The 14,563-nt window shown below is 41.5% G+C and overlaps 1 protein-coding gene across 5 annotated transcripts in view; it reads left to right on the top strand.

Moving 5' to 3' along the window:
• The window catches only part of col16a1 (collagen, type XVI, alpha 1), a 77,038-nt gene that overhangs the window by 58,814 nt on the left and 3,661 nt on the right, over positions 1–14,563 (top strand). For all 5 annotated transcript variants that reach the window (XM_042226364.1, XM_005936207.3, XM_042226363.1 and 2 more), the window contains 23 exons: positions 2,378–2,428; positions 2,520–2,639; positions 2,836–2,877; positions 2,962–3,033; positions 3,160–3,204; positions 3,932–3,976; positions 7,872–7,925; positions 8,019–8,072; positions 8,192–8,245; positions 8,322–8,366; positions 8,469–8,522; positions 8,611–8,646; positions 8,734–8,796; positions 8,873–8,944; positions 9,072–9,125; positions 9,282–9,326; positions 11,254–11,298; positions 11,525–11,578; positions 11,697–11,750; positions 11,851–11,901; positions 12,320–12,409; positions 12,522–12,557; positions 12,686–12,730. In XM_042226364.1, the coding sequence (XP_042082298.1) occupies positions 2,378–2,428; positions 2,520–2,639; positions 2,836–2,877; positions 2,962–3,033; positions 3,160–3,204; positions 3,932–3,976; positions 7,872–7,925; positions 8,019–8,072; positions 8,192–8,245; positions 8,322–8,366; positions 8,469–8,522; positions 8,611–8,646; positions 8,734–8,796; positions 8,873–8,944; positions 9,072–9,125; positions 9,282–9,326; positions 11,254–11,298; positions 11,525–11,578; positions 11,697–11,750; positions 11,851–11,901; positions 12,320–12,409; positions 12,522–12,557; positions 12,686–12,730 (1,281 nt within the window). The remainder of the gene's footprint in view (positions 1–2,377; positions 2,429–2,519; positions 2,640–2,835; positions 2,878–2,961; positions 3,034–3,159; positions 3,205–3,931; positions 3,977–7,871; positions 7,926–8,018; positions 8,073–8,191; positions 8,246–8,321; positions 8,367–8,468; positions 8,523–8,610; positions 8,647–8,733; positions 8,797–8,872; positions 8,945–9,071; positions 9,126–9,281; positions 9,327–11,253; positions 11,299–11,524; positions 11,579–11,696; positions 11,751–11,850; positions 11,902–12,319; positions 12,410–12,521; positions 12,558–12,685; positions 12,731–14,563) is intronic.

Here is a 14,563-nt window from a genome sequence, read left to right as displayed (position 1 = left end):
TTGAGAACAAGTTTAAGCTGAAGTGTGTACTTTATAAATATAATATGCTGAAAGCTGGAGTCTCTGTAACTGATTGGCTGATTGATTGATTGTAATCTACAATCAATCTGTGGGAGCCAGAATTGTGACTGGGTTGTTGGGGATCAAATACTTATTTCATTTTCTGGACTTTTGGTTTATATTCCGTCTGTCTCCATGAAAATGAAACTACCACAAGAATAAGAGACTGTTCATTTCTTTGTAAGCGAGCAAATATAAATGCAGCAGGGGATGAAATAATTATTTCCCCCACTGTGTATGCCTGCATGCTTCAAGATGACTGACTGAGTGCTAGGCTGTTCCTTTTCTAGCCTCAGGTGTGTTTGAAAATCTCTGAAGGTAATTTCTTTTCTCATGACAGTAAGTGCAAGGACAAAGACAAAGTGGTGAAATAAGGTGTTGCGAACTAATCTGTGCTTTCTGATTCTTCTGCATATGCTGTCAGTATTGCTTTCTTTCAAGTCTGTTTATAACTTAATTTAATTTTAGGAACATCGATGATGATCTCCAGCCAGCTCTCAAGGGCAACATAACCTTCAATGCAGTATTTCAACAAGTAGTTCAGTGAAGAAAAGAAATGTCCTACTTTTAAAAAAAAAAGATCTTATAGAAACTGCAGACAAGTGTTGAATACGAGCACATAAAGCACCGTCTGTGCGTACACGCAGTCACAGTCTGCTTGGAAATCGGGGAGGGAAGAGTTGTAGCATAAGCCTCCAGTGGAAAAGTTTGAACTCTGTCCTCCACGCGCTCACCTTTGCACAACACATTTGTCCAAATTTGCAATTTGGCACATGCCTTTGCAGCGTGGCAGAAGTAAACATTATTCCTATAACTGACGTAAAATTATACATGCAAAAATTATAGAGAACTTTCTTTTGAGCGAGCCTGTCTGTTAATGCACGAGGCCTCGTTTTAGCTCAAATAATCACCAATAGCGTGCGGCATAAAATAGCCTTCACAGCTATTAGCTCCAGTTTGAACAATGTCAAATGGGTTTGTAATGACTTTGAAACCAGGCCAGGTGCTATTGACAGACTCACTCAGTGGAAAGGGTCCCACTGCTTTGATAGGGTGCTGACCGCCTTTCACAGTAGATGCGATGGGTGTGTGTAATGAGCAGTTGTGTTTCAGGATTTATAATAACTGGAGATTGTCACTCTGTTGTGGCATTTGTTTATCTCTCTGAGTTTGAAGTTTTTCTCTTTTGGACTTGATTTAATAGAAAGAAAAAAATGAGTTTTTGTTCTCTCTCTCGGTGTCTCTTTTTTAATATTGCATCCCGGCTTCATCCCGGCTTTCTTCCACAGTCCAAAAACAAGCATGTTCTAAAGTGACCTGTCCAGGGCGTACCCCCATCTCTTGCCCAGCAAAAAAAAAGCTCTCCAAGGCTCCAACCCCCCCAATGGAGTTTATAGAATGCAATGATTGAGCTCACGTACTGTGATAGGAACAAAAATTTAGTTCTCAGCTTGGATGTGTCTCTCGCTTGAAATGCCTTCAGTTCTGGAGCCTCGGTAATTTGTTTTGTTGTGACATTGTGCGGAATGAGATAGTCATACACAGACATATTGCTTGCAAAGGTTGTGACAGTTTGTACCAGGTTTCTGCAGCTTTGGGTGATAAAGCAGCCCTCGGTGATAAAGTGAAGTGTACCCCATCAAGTGTGGAATTTCAACAACTCTGTGAAATCGTATTTGTTCAGCAAAATAGCAAGACAAATACTAGAAAATGACAGTGACAACAAGACTATGTTTGGTCGGCTAGCAGACACAGTTGCCACCGGAAAGTTTGTGTCTTAAGCTAAACCTTTACCGCAGCAAAATGTTGACTTGCCTAACTGCGATCTGCCAGCTTAGACATTTTTAGTAAATGTTTGCAACTTTCTTACTTTGACAAACCAATTTTTTTTTTTTGTATGAGATTGACCCTCCTATGTGGGTCTGTTTTTTCTGGCAGAATTAAAATGCGATACTCAACTGGTACCAGGCTACTGCGTTCAATTTCTAGTACAAGTCTGTACAATAAACGTCTAAACAATAGACAGTCATTGTACAGACTGTCTATACGATAAATGTTACTATACCTTACCAAAGGGATTTTGCATTGTACTCTTGCATTATTAAGAAATAATGGTATTATGACATTATTTAATTGTTAAAGTAACTTGGCTTAGTTACAACATTGTCCTTGAACTGTGCTTGGAGAACATAAAGTATTTTTGTTTTCTCTCAAATTAGCCAGAGCAGACTCGGTGGCTGTAATGTGGGTGGTCATTTTTAAGTTTAATGTTTAAAATCACATTCATGGAATTTCCATCTCCATGCCTATTCTGCAGCCTTACATCGGACCAAACCAACTGCCTCGAGACTCCCCGGGAAGTCAGGATGTAAGTTTATCATTAAAACTTTCATGGAATGGGAATGGCACGGCGTGTTTGGGTATACACATGTGTGCTTGTTTCATTGTGTGTGACACAGGATGACTGCGAAGGGGGATGTTCCCAAGGGTTGCCAGGGGTGCCGGGGATGGTTGGTGCCAAGGGAGAAAAGGGAGACCAGGGCAGGCCTGGCGTAACTCCCTTGGACAGCTGTGACTTGGTGAGGCTCGCATGTACTCTGTGATTCTCCAGATTCAGAATCATAGGAAATAATAGACCAGCTGCAATACGTTTGCTAAATGCAAAATGGTAATGACGTTTTGCATTAAATTCTACTGTGCATGGCTTAATGTGGTTGGCTCTCAGTGTGACAGTAAGGCATTGGTCTGATAAGCTGTCGCCCTGTCTGCTTGCAGTGTTTGGAGAGACTGCAGACGGAGCAGGCAACACAACCAAGGGTTAGTTGAAGTCAGTGCCTGTGTGTTTACAATGACAGAGACTTGCGTGCTCACTTCCTGGTATTTTATTTCTTCATCTCACAGGGCGATCAGCCTTGTGTGGGAACACCTGGAATCCCAGGAATGCCTGGATCACCGGGAACAAAAGGAGATCCAGTGAGTCAGAGTGTCTTCATGTGCATAATATCATTTTCTTATGTTTTTCTTTGCCGATCTGTTTTTGTTGTAGTATGTATATGCAAATTACTTTACAGAGATCTTTATTCTTCATGTTTACTTCAGGGTCCATCCGGAGAAAGAGGCCAAGCGGGAATGCCCGGAAACATGGTAAGAGTTTTAGCTACATTTCAGCTTTAGTTCAGCTTCATCAGAAGTTGATTTGCAGCAGGGTGAACCTACTGTGTTCTGGCTGGTTTTCTTTAATAAAAATCATAACACTAGGAAGCTGTAACAGTGGGCTCTTACTCTGGAATCTTAATCTTTCATATGTATGAGCCTGCATCTCCCATTTTAAGATACTAAGAAAAAGTTTTCCACTACTTTGATGACATCTTTCTCCAACTTACCACTCTGAAAAATCTGTTATCAACAGAAAAATGTTCAAAAACTATAAAGTGCATTTTAATCACTGCCTTACATTAGTTTGCCGGTACTTCTGTGAGTGGGAAAAAAAATCATTTTTTTCCCCTTTTTTCTTGTTATGATTATTGTAGGACAGCACCGTTGGGTTTTTGTCTCAAAGCTTGCAATTGAAGTGACTTGGTGGAGGTTTATTCCTTCCACTTTCCATGAAATCACAGAGCCCCCTGCTGGCCCCAGTGAAAATGTTGCGCACTGGGTGCCATAACACTAAACTCTGAAAGGCTGACTCACACAAACCCACACTAGAGCTCTCTGTTGGCATGCCTGGTGCAGCATTCACCTAATTGTCAGGAACAAATTGAAACCAGCTTAAACAAAAGGGGTAAATTGTTTTTTTTTTTCTGTGTGTATTCTTGTTACTTTTATGTCTCAGGTGTTTTAAAGTGTTCCTTTCATTATTTTCTATCTGCAGGGACCGCCTGGATTTCCAGGTTCTCAGGGCCCACCTGGTTTACCTGTAAGTTTCATTTAAATTCTCAGACTTCAGTTATTTTCCCATTTTATTTAGCAAAGGCAAAATTTATCAGCCGCACACCCATGGTGAATCTTTGATTCCTCTACATCCCAAAGGGTCTTTATTGGATTGAGATGTGGTTGCTGTGAAGGCCATTTGAGCACAGAGGACTTGTCCTCATGTTTAAGAAACCAGTTTGAGATGATTTGAGCTTTGGGCGATGTAGCGTGTAGCATGCTGGTGCGGTGGTTAGCACTGTTGCTTCGAAGAAAGAAGGTCCTGAGTTCAAATCCATCATCTGTGTGGCGTTTGTTCCCCTCTGTGTCTGTGTGGGTTCTCTCCCACGCTTTAAAGACATGCAGTTAGTGAGGCAGGTTAAGTGGCCATTCTAAATTGGACCTGGATGTGAATGGTTGTCTGTTTTTCTTTGTGAGCCCTGCAACAGACTGGTGACATGTCCTACCGTTCACCCTATGACAACTAAGATAGCCTCTAGCCCTCCTCTGCAACTCTGAATTGGATAAATGAAAGAAAATGGAGCATTATCCTGCTAGAAGGAGTCATCAGAAGATGGGAATACTGTGTGCTAAGGAAACATCTCCCACACCATTATGACACTTGCAGCAGACTCATCAGGCCATTTAGCATTTTTTTCCAATCATCTATTGTCCAATTTTGCTGAGCCCGTGCCTTGGCTAAAAGACGTGGCACCTGGTGTAGTCTTCTGCTTCAAGGTTTGACATGATACTCTTCTGCATACTTTGGGTGTAATGAGTGGTTATTTGAGTGACTATTTCCTTTCTGTCATCTCTCAAAGCAATCTGGCATTTCTCTGACCTCTGGCATCGCCAAGGCATTTTCTCACAGAGAGCTGCCACTCTCTGGATATTTTCTCTTTTTTGGATCACTCTCTGTAAACGGTTGTGTGGGAAAGCCCAAGCAGATCAGCAGTTTCTAAAATAGTCAGAAACAGCCAGGCACCCAAAGTCACTTAACTGGTATTTCTTGCGCATTCTGATGAGTTTGAGCTTCAGCAGATCGTCTTGACTACGTCTGCATGACCACAGTCGTGGCCGGCAGTTTTGGCAAATGCACAGTTGTTTGGTTTTGTTCATGCACTTTGCTTCAGTATCACTATACAGTGAAGAATAATTAAAATGATTTTAAAGACTTTTCTTGGCAAATAAATGAAAAAATCTGGTTTTGACGGAACTTTTGGCCACAACTGTAAATCCACCGAGTTGCTGACACATGATCAGCTGTTCAGATATTTGCATTAATGAGCAGTTGAGCAGGTATACCTAAAAAAGTGGCCAGTGAGTGTGTATATATATATATATATATATATATATATATGAGTGCTGGATTATTTGACCACATAGGCCACTTAGGGGGAATTAAGAGGAAGAAAAGAAGATAGAGCTTTTTTATTTTCTTAATCCTTTGCTTTTTTCAGTAAAATCAGATCAACACTACAGTTTTACGTTTTGCCTTTAAGCTGTTATTTTATTTCCCTTTCCAGTGGACAAGTTCAGAAGGAGAATTACTTGTAATTTCAAATGACTCGCACAAATCTGATAAATGTCCGAAGGCCGAAGTACCCTCTTGCTTATTTGCAATAAGAGGTTATGCAATGGATTTGTTTTGTCTGTTTGTTTGACGGAATGCTCAAAAGGTTATGGATCAAATTGCATAACAGTTTTACTAGAGCTGATGCTTGGCCCAACTTAAACGGGATAACATTTTGCAGGAAAGTTCACATCATACCTTTACAAACTTTACATATAATGTTCACTCTTTAATAAAGGTAAAATTGATTACATCTTCTGTGCAAAAGTGGAGGAGTAGGAGTACAAGTACCTCAAAACTGTACTTAAGTACAACATTTGAGTCAATGCAGTCGAGCTGCTTCCCAACACTGTCCTAAAGCTGCGAACCAATTTTCTATTTGTTTACTTATTGGTCTTTTCCTCTTGATTGTGGATCCTCCCACTTTTAAATCAAAGCCACCCTTGTTTATTCCGTCTTGCGCCATCTCCCCATCCCCGTGTCCTTTTCTGTGTGGCTCTTTAATGAAAGTTATGTCAGATGAGGAAACGATTTGGTTCTCTCTCTCTCTCTCTCTCTCTCTCTCTCTCCAGTTGTTCAATTATTCCCCCATCTAAGTGATGGAGAGTTGCACTGCTGTGCGGACGCAGCCCTCCCCTTCCCCTTTTCTCCTCATACAGATTTATTGCTTTAGGAGAATAGAGATGCTAAATGAGTGAGCCGTGTGAGCACTGCATGGAGTCCATTTGTGGTGTAGTATCGCTTTATAGCAGGTGTTAGCCTCTGCTGTGTGCAGCAGTGTGTCTGTTTGTGTTGTTTGTGAGAGGGAGGGAGAGTAGTGTTACCCTGCTGTTGAAAACGCTGCTTTTATTCAGTAGTTAAGAAGTTCCTGACAATGACGGGAAACCAATCACAGGGTTTCGTCTTGGCTCGATGTAGGCTTTTGCAGGTGTAGATTATGAACAGCGGTAAGCACGATCAGAGTATAAACTAAAGGTAATCAGGCAGTTGCCTAATTGGGAGGTAGTTTTCTCTCATTTCTGACCATTTGCTTTACAAACTGTCTATTTTGCCAAGGTAAAGGAAATCCCAGCTGGCGAACTGTCAGACACTGTGTAATAACCGATCATAAGTTCTCTCATATTAAATGTACAGTAAGTAATGAGAGCAGTGTGTATTCATGAATCACACTGAGGCAAAAGTACCGACTTGAGACTCTGGAGTCTTCTGTTGGATCTGTGTGATGTCAAAGAGGCGGTCGTCTCAGGCATGCAGCTTGACCCCACAGCTCGACCCCACATATAGGGTAGCCAATCAAAAGAAAGTTAGCTTAAAGAAAGAAATACTAATAGAGCTTGTTTCTGATGGAAAATGAGCTTAGTGGGCTGCACAAGCTATAAGATAAATATGGGTTATTTTTAGAGCCCAACTGATAAATGGTTTTTAAGATCAATACCGATATTAGATCATTTCAAATCGATATATCGGCTGATATTTTTAACATGAATTTTCTAAATAATCTTGTTTTACTGTCACAACAAGTTGTGGATTACTCCTTTATGCTCAACTGGCATCAGCTGGTTGTTGTGTTTGTGACGTTCCAACCATACATACAGGGAAGGTGGAGAGTAACCTCTGGTGGACAAAATATGCAACATCATAACTAATACCATGGTTGAAGAGTGTTTAGTTTGTCTTTACTTTTTAATTTTTATTTGTCAGTCGTGATATTGATATTGATATTAGCAAATCGCTAATATCGGCTAGTATATCAGTCTGAATGTAATTATTTTGGATAGATTATTGCGAGTCATGTAAACCTGTACTAATAGAGAATAAAGCGACCAAGAAATACTTTGATTTCAAATGTCAACAGATAACGAAATATAGCTTTTCTATGCTTTCCTGTTGTTCATAACATGTCATTTTATTCTTGCTGGTGTCAGCTATTTGTTTGTTTCTTTAATGTGCTACAGCTGGTGTCTAAAAACCTTTGTAAGTTCAAATTTCCACCTGAAACATGGAGGATGGGATTTCAAGGCAAGTGTCTGGATAATATGTTGAGTAAATTTTAAAAAGTTCCAAAGAAATCTCTTTATATATGTATTTATAATGATTTTCTCCCGGGTGTCACCACCTCAGAGCTAAAGCCTCATGGAGGTATAGAGCCGAGGACAAAATCAAATAGGGAGTCTCATGGGGATGTGATCCAAGCTAGTTAGCCTTTTCCACTCTTTGATATTGACTTACCCTGTCACTTTTATTTCTGCCAGGGGAGCCTCTCTCGCAGACGTACATATCACATCCTCTTCTTCATTTTCTAATCCTTCTTCCCTCCTGTCACATTCAGGGTCAACAGGGTGAGCGAGGGTCAGATGGCCTCCCGGGAATGAAGGGTGATCAGGCAAGTATCACACAATCATTCTGTCTCACAATATAGCATGGAGAAAAAATAAGTGCTGTCCATATTTGATTGATTCTGTGATCTCTACTTTAGGGTCCTTCAGGGACGCCTGGGTACCCAGGAACCATGGGCCCTCCTGGACTGCCTGTAAGTCACTCTGCCTGCTTGATTATGAAGAAACGGTAGCACTGACATCATCCTGACAGCTGGGGGGTGATACTGACATGTCAGCAGACACTAATTTTCTGCCTTTATTTATTTATCAGGGACTCAAGGGCGAACGTGGAAGCCCAGGAACTGCTGGCCTAAAAGGAGAATCAGTAAGGGATTGCATCAACACTGTCCTGGACGCTTGTGTTGGATATATTTGGGCTAAAACTTTCCTCCCTTTTGCAGGGGCCTCCTGGTAACCCTGGATATCAAGGACAAGCTGGATTGCCGGTCAGCATTTCATCGTAAATTTAGCTTGTCAATATTTAGGATCCGGCTTTTTCATTTATGATTTCTAAGTTTAATAACTGGGTGAACATTGTGCGTCTGTAGGGCATTAAAGGAGACAGTGGACCAGCAGGGCCTGCTGGTGCTAAGGGGGATCAGGTATGCACTATAAAACACAAAGACACATAGACCTAACAGACAGATCCAGTACTACCGATTACCAGTGTGTTTCTCTTTATATTTTAAGGGCTTCCAAGGACAACCAGGCTTCCCAGGACCACCTGTATGTAAATGCTTTCAGTCCACTAAAGCAGCCATTTGTTCTTGATGTTACTGATGAGACTTTCTGTATCACTGTGTGTGAATTTAGGGACCACCAGGTCCTGCCGGCAAAACTGGAAGGGAAGGGCTTCCTGGGCTCAAAGGGGAAAAAGTGAGTACAAAACACACATTTAGCTGTTTCAGTTTTTGTTCGCACATCAAATTGGACTGAAAATCTCTACTTCTAGGGCAACGACGGCACTCAAGGCTCTCAAGGATCAAGTGGACCACCCGGTTCAACCGGGTCGCCAGGGTTGATGGTATGTGCATTATTTCTTTTTTATTTTTTGCACTCTATAATCTAAGTATGACCCTTTCTGACCTACCTGTGAACTCTATGCTGTTATGAGTACTTATCTGTCCTCTCTTATCTTGCAATATTAAAAGGGGCCCCGTGGCATTGACGGAATTGACGGAAAAGATGGGAAACCAGGACTGCGGGTAGGTCACATGCATGAATCAGATGGGTGGTCTGCCCACACATGCAACGTACCCACAAACACACAGTATATAATGAAAAAAAAAGCAGTGATGAGTAAAGATGTGGCTGTAATAGCTGATCTTTGGCACTGGCTCTTTTTATTTTTTTCTCATCAGGGGGAAACAGGGCCTCCAGGCCCAGCAGGACCCCGGGGAATGCCCGTGAGTATTCCCTCCTCTAATCAGAATGAACAGTATCTTTTCATATTGTACAAAAATCATGTTGTTATTAATAAAATCTTGCATCAACTTGATCTTGGTTGTTCAGATTTAAAACACTGAAACAGTTGCAGAGAATGAATTCTTTAATGTAACTGTGTAGAGAATTAAGGCTGGCTCATTATTAATGTTCAAATTTATGTGGCTTTAATTTTTTAATAAAAAAGATTGTAATTTATGACCCATCAGTTATTCATGAATTGCCCTCCTTACTGGTACACTCTTTCATGGATTGTAATTGGATTACAGTTATATTGTTTAACATTAAAAAACCCTTCAATTTACTATTTACTATAAAATGTTACCTTGAGATTCATTTTTATACAGATAGAATATCTATCCTGGTAACATCGCTTCAAGTTAATGGTTGTGTTTTATGTCTTTTTTCCACACACGTGCATTTTCCACAGTATGTTTTATTTTGTCCGTACTCGAACTGACTATATCCCAAAACTACCTGGAATATTGTTTCCTTAATTCAGTTCACATCAAGTCATAAGTCATCTCAGTGTGCTTAGCAGGTACCAGACAGCGTGTGCAGCGTCCCCCCTTAAAGGACAACGGAGAGAGAAAAGTTCAATAGGCTACTGCTAATTAGAAAATTAGCAGTAGGTGATTTAGTGAGTTAAAGTCGTCAGCTAAGCTGTGTCAGCAGCAATATCTAAGTGCACAAGTGCTCATTAAGTGATGCTGTAAATGTAAATGCCTTTTTCCTCTCAGCGTTAACATCAGAAATTAATCTAATTATTTCTTCAGCATATAAGCAGCCATCAGAAGATACAGTAGGCACACTTCGGTCTTTAAAGGATAGATGTGATCAACAATTATCAGGCTGTGGTGTTTAAAAGATGCTCAGTTGGGGTGCTAAGAGAGTTTACCAAGAAAATATCTCCCACCACTGAACCACCGTTATAAGACATGATGGATCAATGCTTTTATTTTGTTTTTGCCAAATTTCGACCCTAACAAACAAATGTCATGACTGTCTTCTTCTATTGTCCAAATTTGGTGAGCCTGTGTGAATTATAGACTCGGTTTCCTGTTCTTAGCTGACAGGAGTGGCAGCCAGTGTAACCGATCTGTTTCAGTGTTGTGCTTTCAGAGATGTCCTCCTGCAAGCCTTGGTTGTAACAAGTTTTTTTGTTTTGCTTTTTTTCTTCTCGTTACTGTTGCCTTCCAATCACGCTCTCTGACCGTTCATCTCTGACCTCTGGCATCAACCAAGCATTTTTGCCGCTCACTGATTATTTTCTCTTTTCTTTCAACCATTCTCTGTAAACGCTAAAGATGGTTGTGTGGGTGAAAATCCAAGAAGATCAGCAGTTTTTGAAATACGCAGGGCCAGCCTGTCTGGCACCAATAACCGCGCCACGTTCAGTCGTGCTCGGTTTGAACGTTAAATGCACTGAGTTTCTATCATGTGATTGGAACAGATGTACCTAATAAAGTGACCAAGTTGCTCTGGGTTTGCCCTATGCAAATTAACTGACAGCGTGACTCGCGATATTTTGCTTCCCCTCAGCCATGTTGGAGCAGCACAGTCTTTACCGACTCTTGTTAAGGATGTAGATGTTACTCGTAATGTAACCAAATCTAAAACCTCTAACCTTCATAGCTCCTCCTAAGATCTCCCTAACTTTCTGTCTTGTATAGCAGCGCAGCTTCGCTCCACTGGAGACATGACTAGCTGTCTGTCTCCCTCTAGTTCTCCTGTTTTTTTTATTCCTCTCTCACCATATCACAGTTTGTGTTCTACCCAAGAGCAGGTGTTCAGGATTTTCAAAGACATGCCTGTCTCTTCTTTTGGCTGCTTTGACTTTGTGAATTTTTATACTGTACCAATCTCATTCTCTTTGATGTCTCTCCTCAGGGATTCAAAGGGAAAACCGGCCACGTTGGCTTTCCCGGACAGAAGGTTAGCCAGCGACTCGCTGCTTTACCGTGTCTGCCACATTTACACCGTCTTTCTTCTGCATGAAACCAAATTGTTTTTATCAAGCTGATCATTACAATGAAAGTCTGTTTTTTGGGGAGTTTTTTGTTGGTTTGCTAACTTAGTCTTTTGAATCTCCCAAAATCAGAGTCCTGTATTCTTATCGTGCTTCCTTTAGTTCATATTCATAAGTTTCTTATCCCTGCAGGGTGAAGCCGGACCCACAGGTCCACCCGGGCCACCTGGCAGACCGGGACATGAGGTGACTATTTTGCTTTACATCTTTCCTCCAACTTGATTATAAAGCACATCAGTAATCTATGCATGGAAGCTGAAAGTGCGAGTTGGCATACATCACAGTCAGTTTGTGGCCTTTCCAGGGTGATCCAGGTACGCCAGGACCTCAGGGGAGACCTGGACCTCCGGGCCACCTTGTAAGTTCACTTCCATTTCAAACATATACATTCATCATGTTGCAATATTTCAGTGTGTTAACAAGCTAGACGTCACAAATCTATTTGCTTTCCTCATCAGGGCTCTACAGGTCCATCTGGACCTCCAGGACCTCCAGGCCCATCAGGAGTGGTGAGAGAGAGACTCTCTCAAATATCATGATAACTATTTAGTTAAACAAGAGCTGAATGATTGAATGTGAATAAATGCATCTTTAACAATCCCATAGAGGAGAATGGGTCGACAGTATAGTCAGAGAAATATAAACAAGTGAGCAAAGCGAGTAATATTTACACTGACTGTGATCGTGGAAAATAACTGCAGAAAAGAGAAGCAAAAAAACATAAAGTAGAGTAGTATCTTATTTTCCACAACTGTTAATTAATGCGTCAGTAGAAAGTGGGAACGTTATGTGTTGGTGGGTCTGTATTGTTGGCGTATGCCTGCGTGAGGGAAGTGGAAATGAGGCACTATTGAAATTCTGTCCTGCTGCCAAACATGCAAATAATAGAAGAGAATCTTCTCCATTTTTTTCTCCCTGGTTAACTAGGGTATAAAAGGAGATAAGGGCCAGGATGGAGAGAGGGGTCTCCCAGGGATGCCAGGATCTCCAGGGCCACCGGGGCACCCGGGGCCTATGGTTGGTACTTTTCTAAAATGACCCTATCTACATTTAATTAAACATAATTCAGACTGCCAACATTTCTCACTTAAATTGTTTTTTTTTTCCCTTGCTTTGACCCTGTCTTCAGGGTGAGCCAGGAAGCGATGGTTCTCCTGGAAAAGATGTGAGTAATGTCTGGGTGTGGTGTTGGCCCTCTTTTTAAAGTATAATGGAGGCAGACTGACAGATTATGTTGCGCATATTTCTTTCCTTGATTGATACTTGTTTTTCTGTTTTGTTTTCTTTTGACAGGGAGTGGCAGGTGTGCCAGGGGACAATGGGCAGTCAGGGCAAAAAGTAAGAGACAACTCTTCAGTGCAGTATTCTAGAAATGTGTGTGTTTGTGTGTGTGTGTGCCTCCTCAAGGTGAAGCTCAGCCATCCGTCTCCTCTGCGGACCATCTGAACGCAGTGAGATCCACCCTTTTCCTGTTCCCTTTAGCCCACGGAGACTAATACCGGCACACTACAGTGCTGAACATGCTCGCTGCCCCCCTCCCACATCTCTGCTCAGTCAGCACTCGCACTTAACACAGTCATCAGATCACTAACCCTCCGACCCCTCTGCTAAAACTCTCATTCCTTCTCCCTTCACTTCACCCTTCTCCAAACTGGCAGATGGCTTCCCGCTAACCTTCTGTAGCTGCAGTACTGAGCCTGTTGGATGTAGCCTGAGACGCAGGCTTTACAGTAGGTGGGTACAGTGATAAAGTTATTCTTCTGCCGCTGGGATAATGCTATTAAGCATGAGGGGAGATGCTAGATGAGGCTATTTGTCACGCTGACAGGACGGCATTGTCAGGGTTTTTAGCCGCACAGAAAAGGAGAACAGAGGAGAAAGACAAGAACGGACTCTTCTATTCTTCTCGCTCCTCTCTGTTTCAAGAGCCGCCTGTCTGCCGCTGATGTGTAAACATTAGACGTCCATTATGGGCTGCTTTGTCCTCGATAAATCACTGTCGCTAATGTAGCGGGCCTGTTTTTGAGTGTATTTACACAACCTGAGTGCTGAGCACCACAGTGTGGAAAGTGATATAGATGTAGTCAAAAGCCGTCTTACAGGGCTTAATTCAGGTATTAATATTGTCTGTATTTGTACAGTAGGCTTCCTAAATTGGCGAAATAGTTATATTCAGCAGCACGGTGGAACGGTGGTTAGCACTGTTGCCGCACAGAAAGGAGGTCCTGAGTTCAATTCCACCATCAGGCTGTGGTCTTTCTGTTTGGCATTTGCATGTTCTCTCAGTGTTTGCATGGGTTTTCCTTGGATACTCTGGCTTCCTCCCACAGTCCAAAAACATGCAGTTAGTGGGAATAGGTTAATTGATCAATCTAAATTGCCTGTAGGTGTGAATGTGAGCGCGAATGTTGTCTGTCTCTGTGTGTTAGCCCTGAGACAGACTGGCGACCTGTCCAGGGTGTACCCTGCCTCTCGCCCAATGACAGCTGGGATAAGCTCCAGCGCCCCCCGCGACCCTGAAAAGGATAAGCGGAAGCGAATGGACGGATGGCTCGTTATTTTCCTAATGAATACTGTATATAGATAGCAAGTAACACGTTACAGTAAGGCCTGCAACTAAGGGTGTATTTCCTGTGTTTCTAAATGGATTTTCAATGTATTTTATTTTGAAATTACAATGTTAGGTAATGATATTAGGTAAGTACACTGGAATAAAAGGGTAACAAGTCAGTAAATTTTAATATGTAAATAATTTTAAGTACTTCACAAGTAATATTTGAGTACCACATAATTTCTTGGCATTTCTGTGGCAAAACAAACAATATTTCCTTATGTTACATTGCAAGTACAGTGAACCTTTCAAGACACTCGTCGTATAAGCTCCACTCTCGTGGAGTGGCTTAACTTTGCCTAACTTCCAGGTACTTAACAGGAAAGGAAACACTCCTTTGGAAGGTTGGGTTTAAAGAGTGAAAATAAAAATAAAATAAAATTAATGGCTCCATCGTGATAAGATCACACAGTTCTGCATATTTTGATGCTATTGAGTTGGTAACAGTCCTTATCACATTACTCTTGGTAAAATAAAAGGACAGTACAGTTATAGAACATCCATCATGCACATCAACATAGTGAATATTAAATAAAGGTGTAAAAAGACGTGCATAACCT

This window comes from Haplochromis burtoni, unplaced genomic scaffold, assembly GCF_018398535.1.
Source record: "Haplochromis burtoni strain Fernald_Lab_line unplaced genomic scaffold, NCSU_Asbu1 Contig_208, whole genome shotgun sequence".
Classification (NCBI taxonomy): Eukaryota; Metazoa; Chordata; class Actinopteri; order Cichliformes; family Cichlidae; genus Haplochromis; species Haplochromis burtoni.
This window is presented reverse-complemented; position numbering and strand designations above follow the sequence as displayed.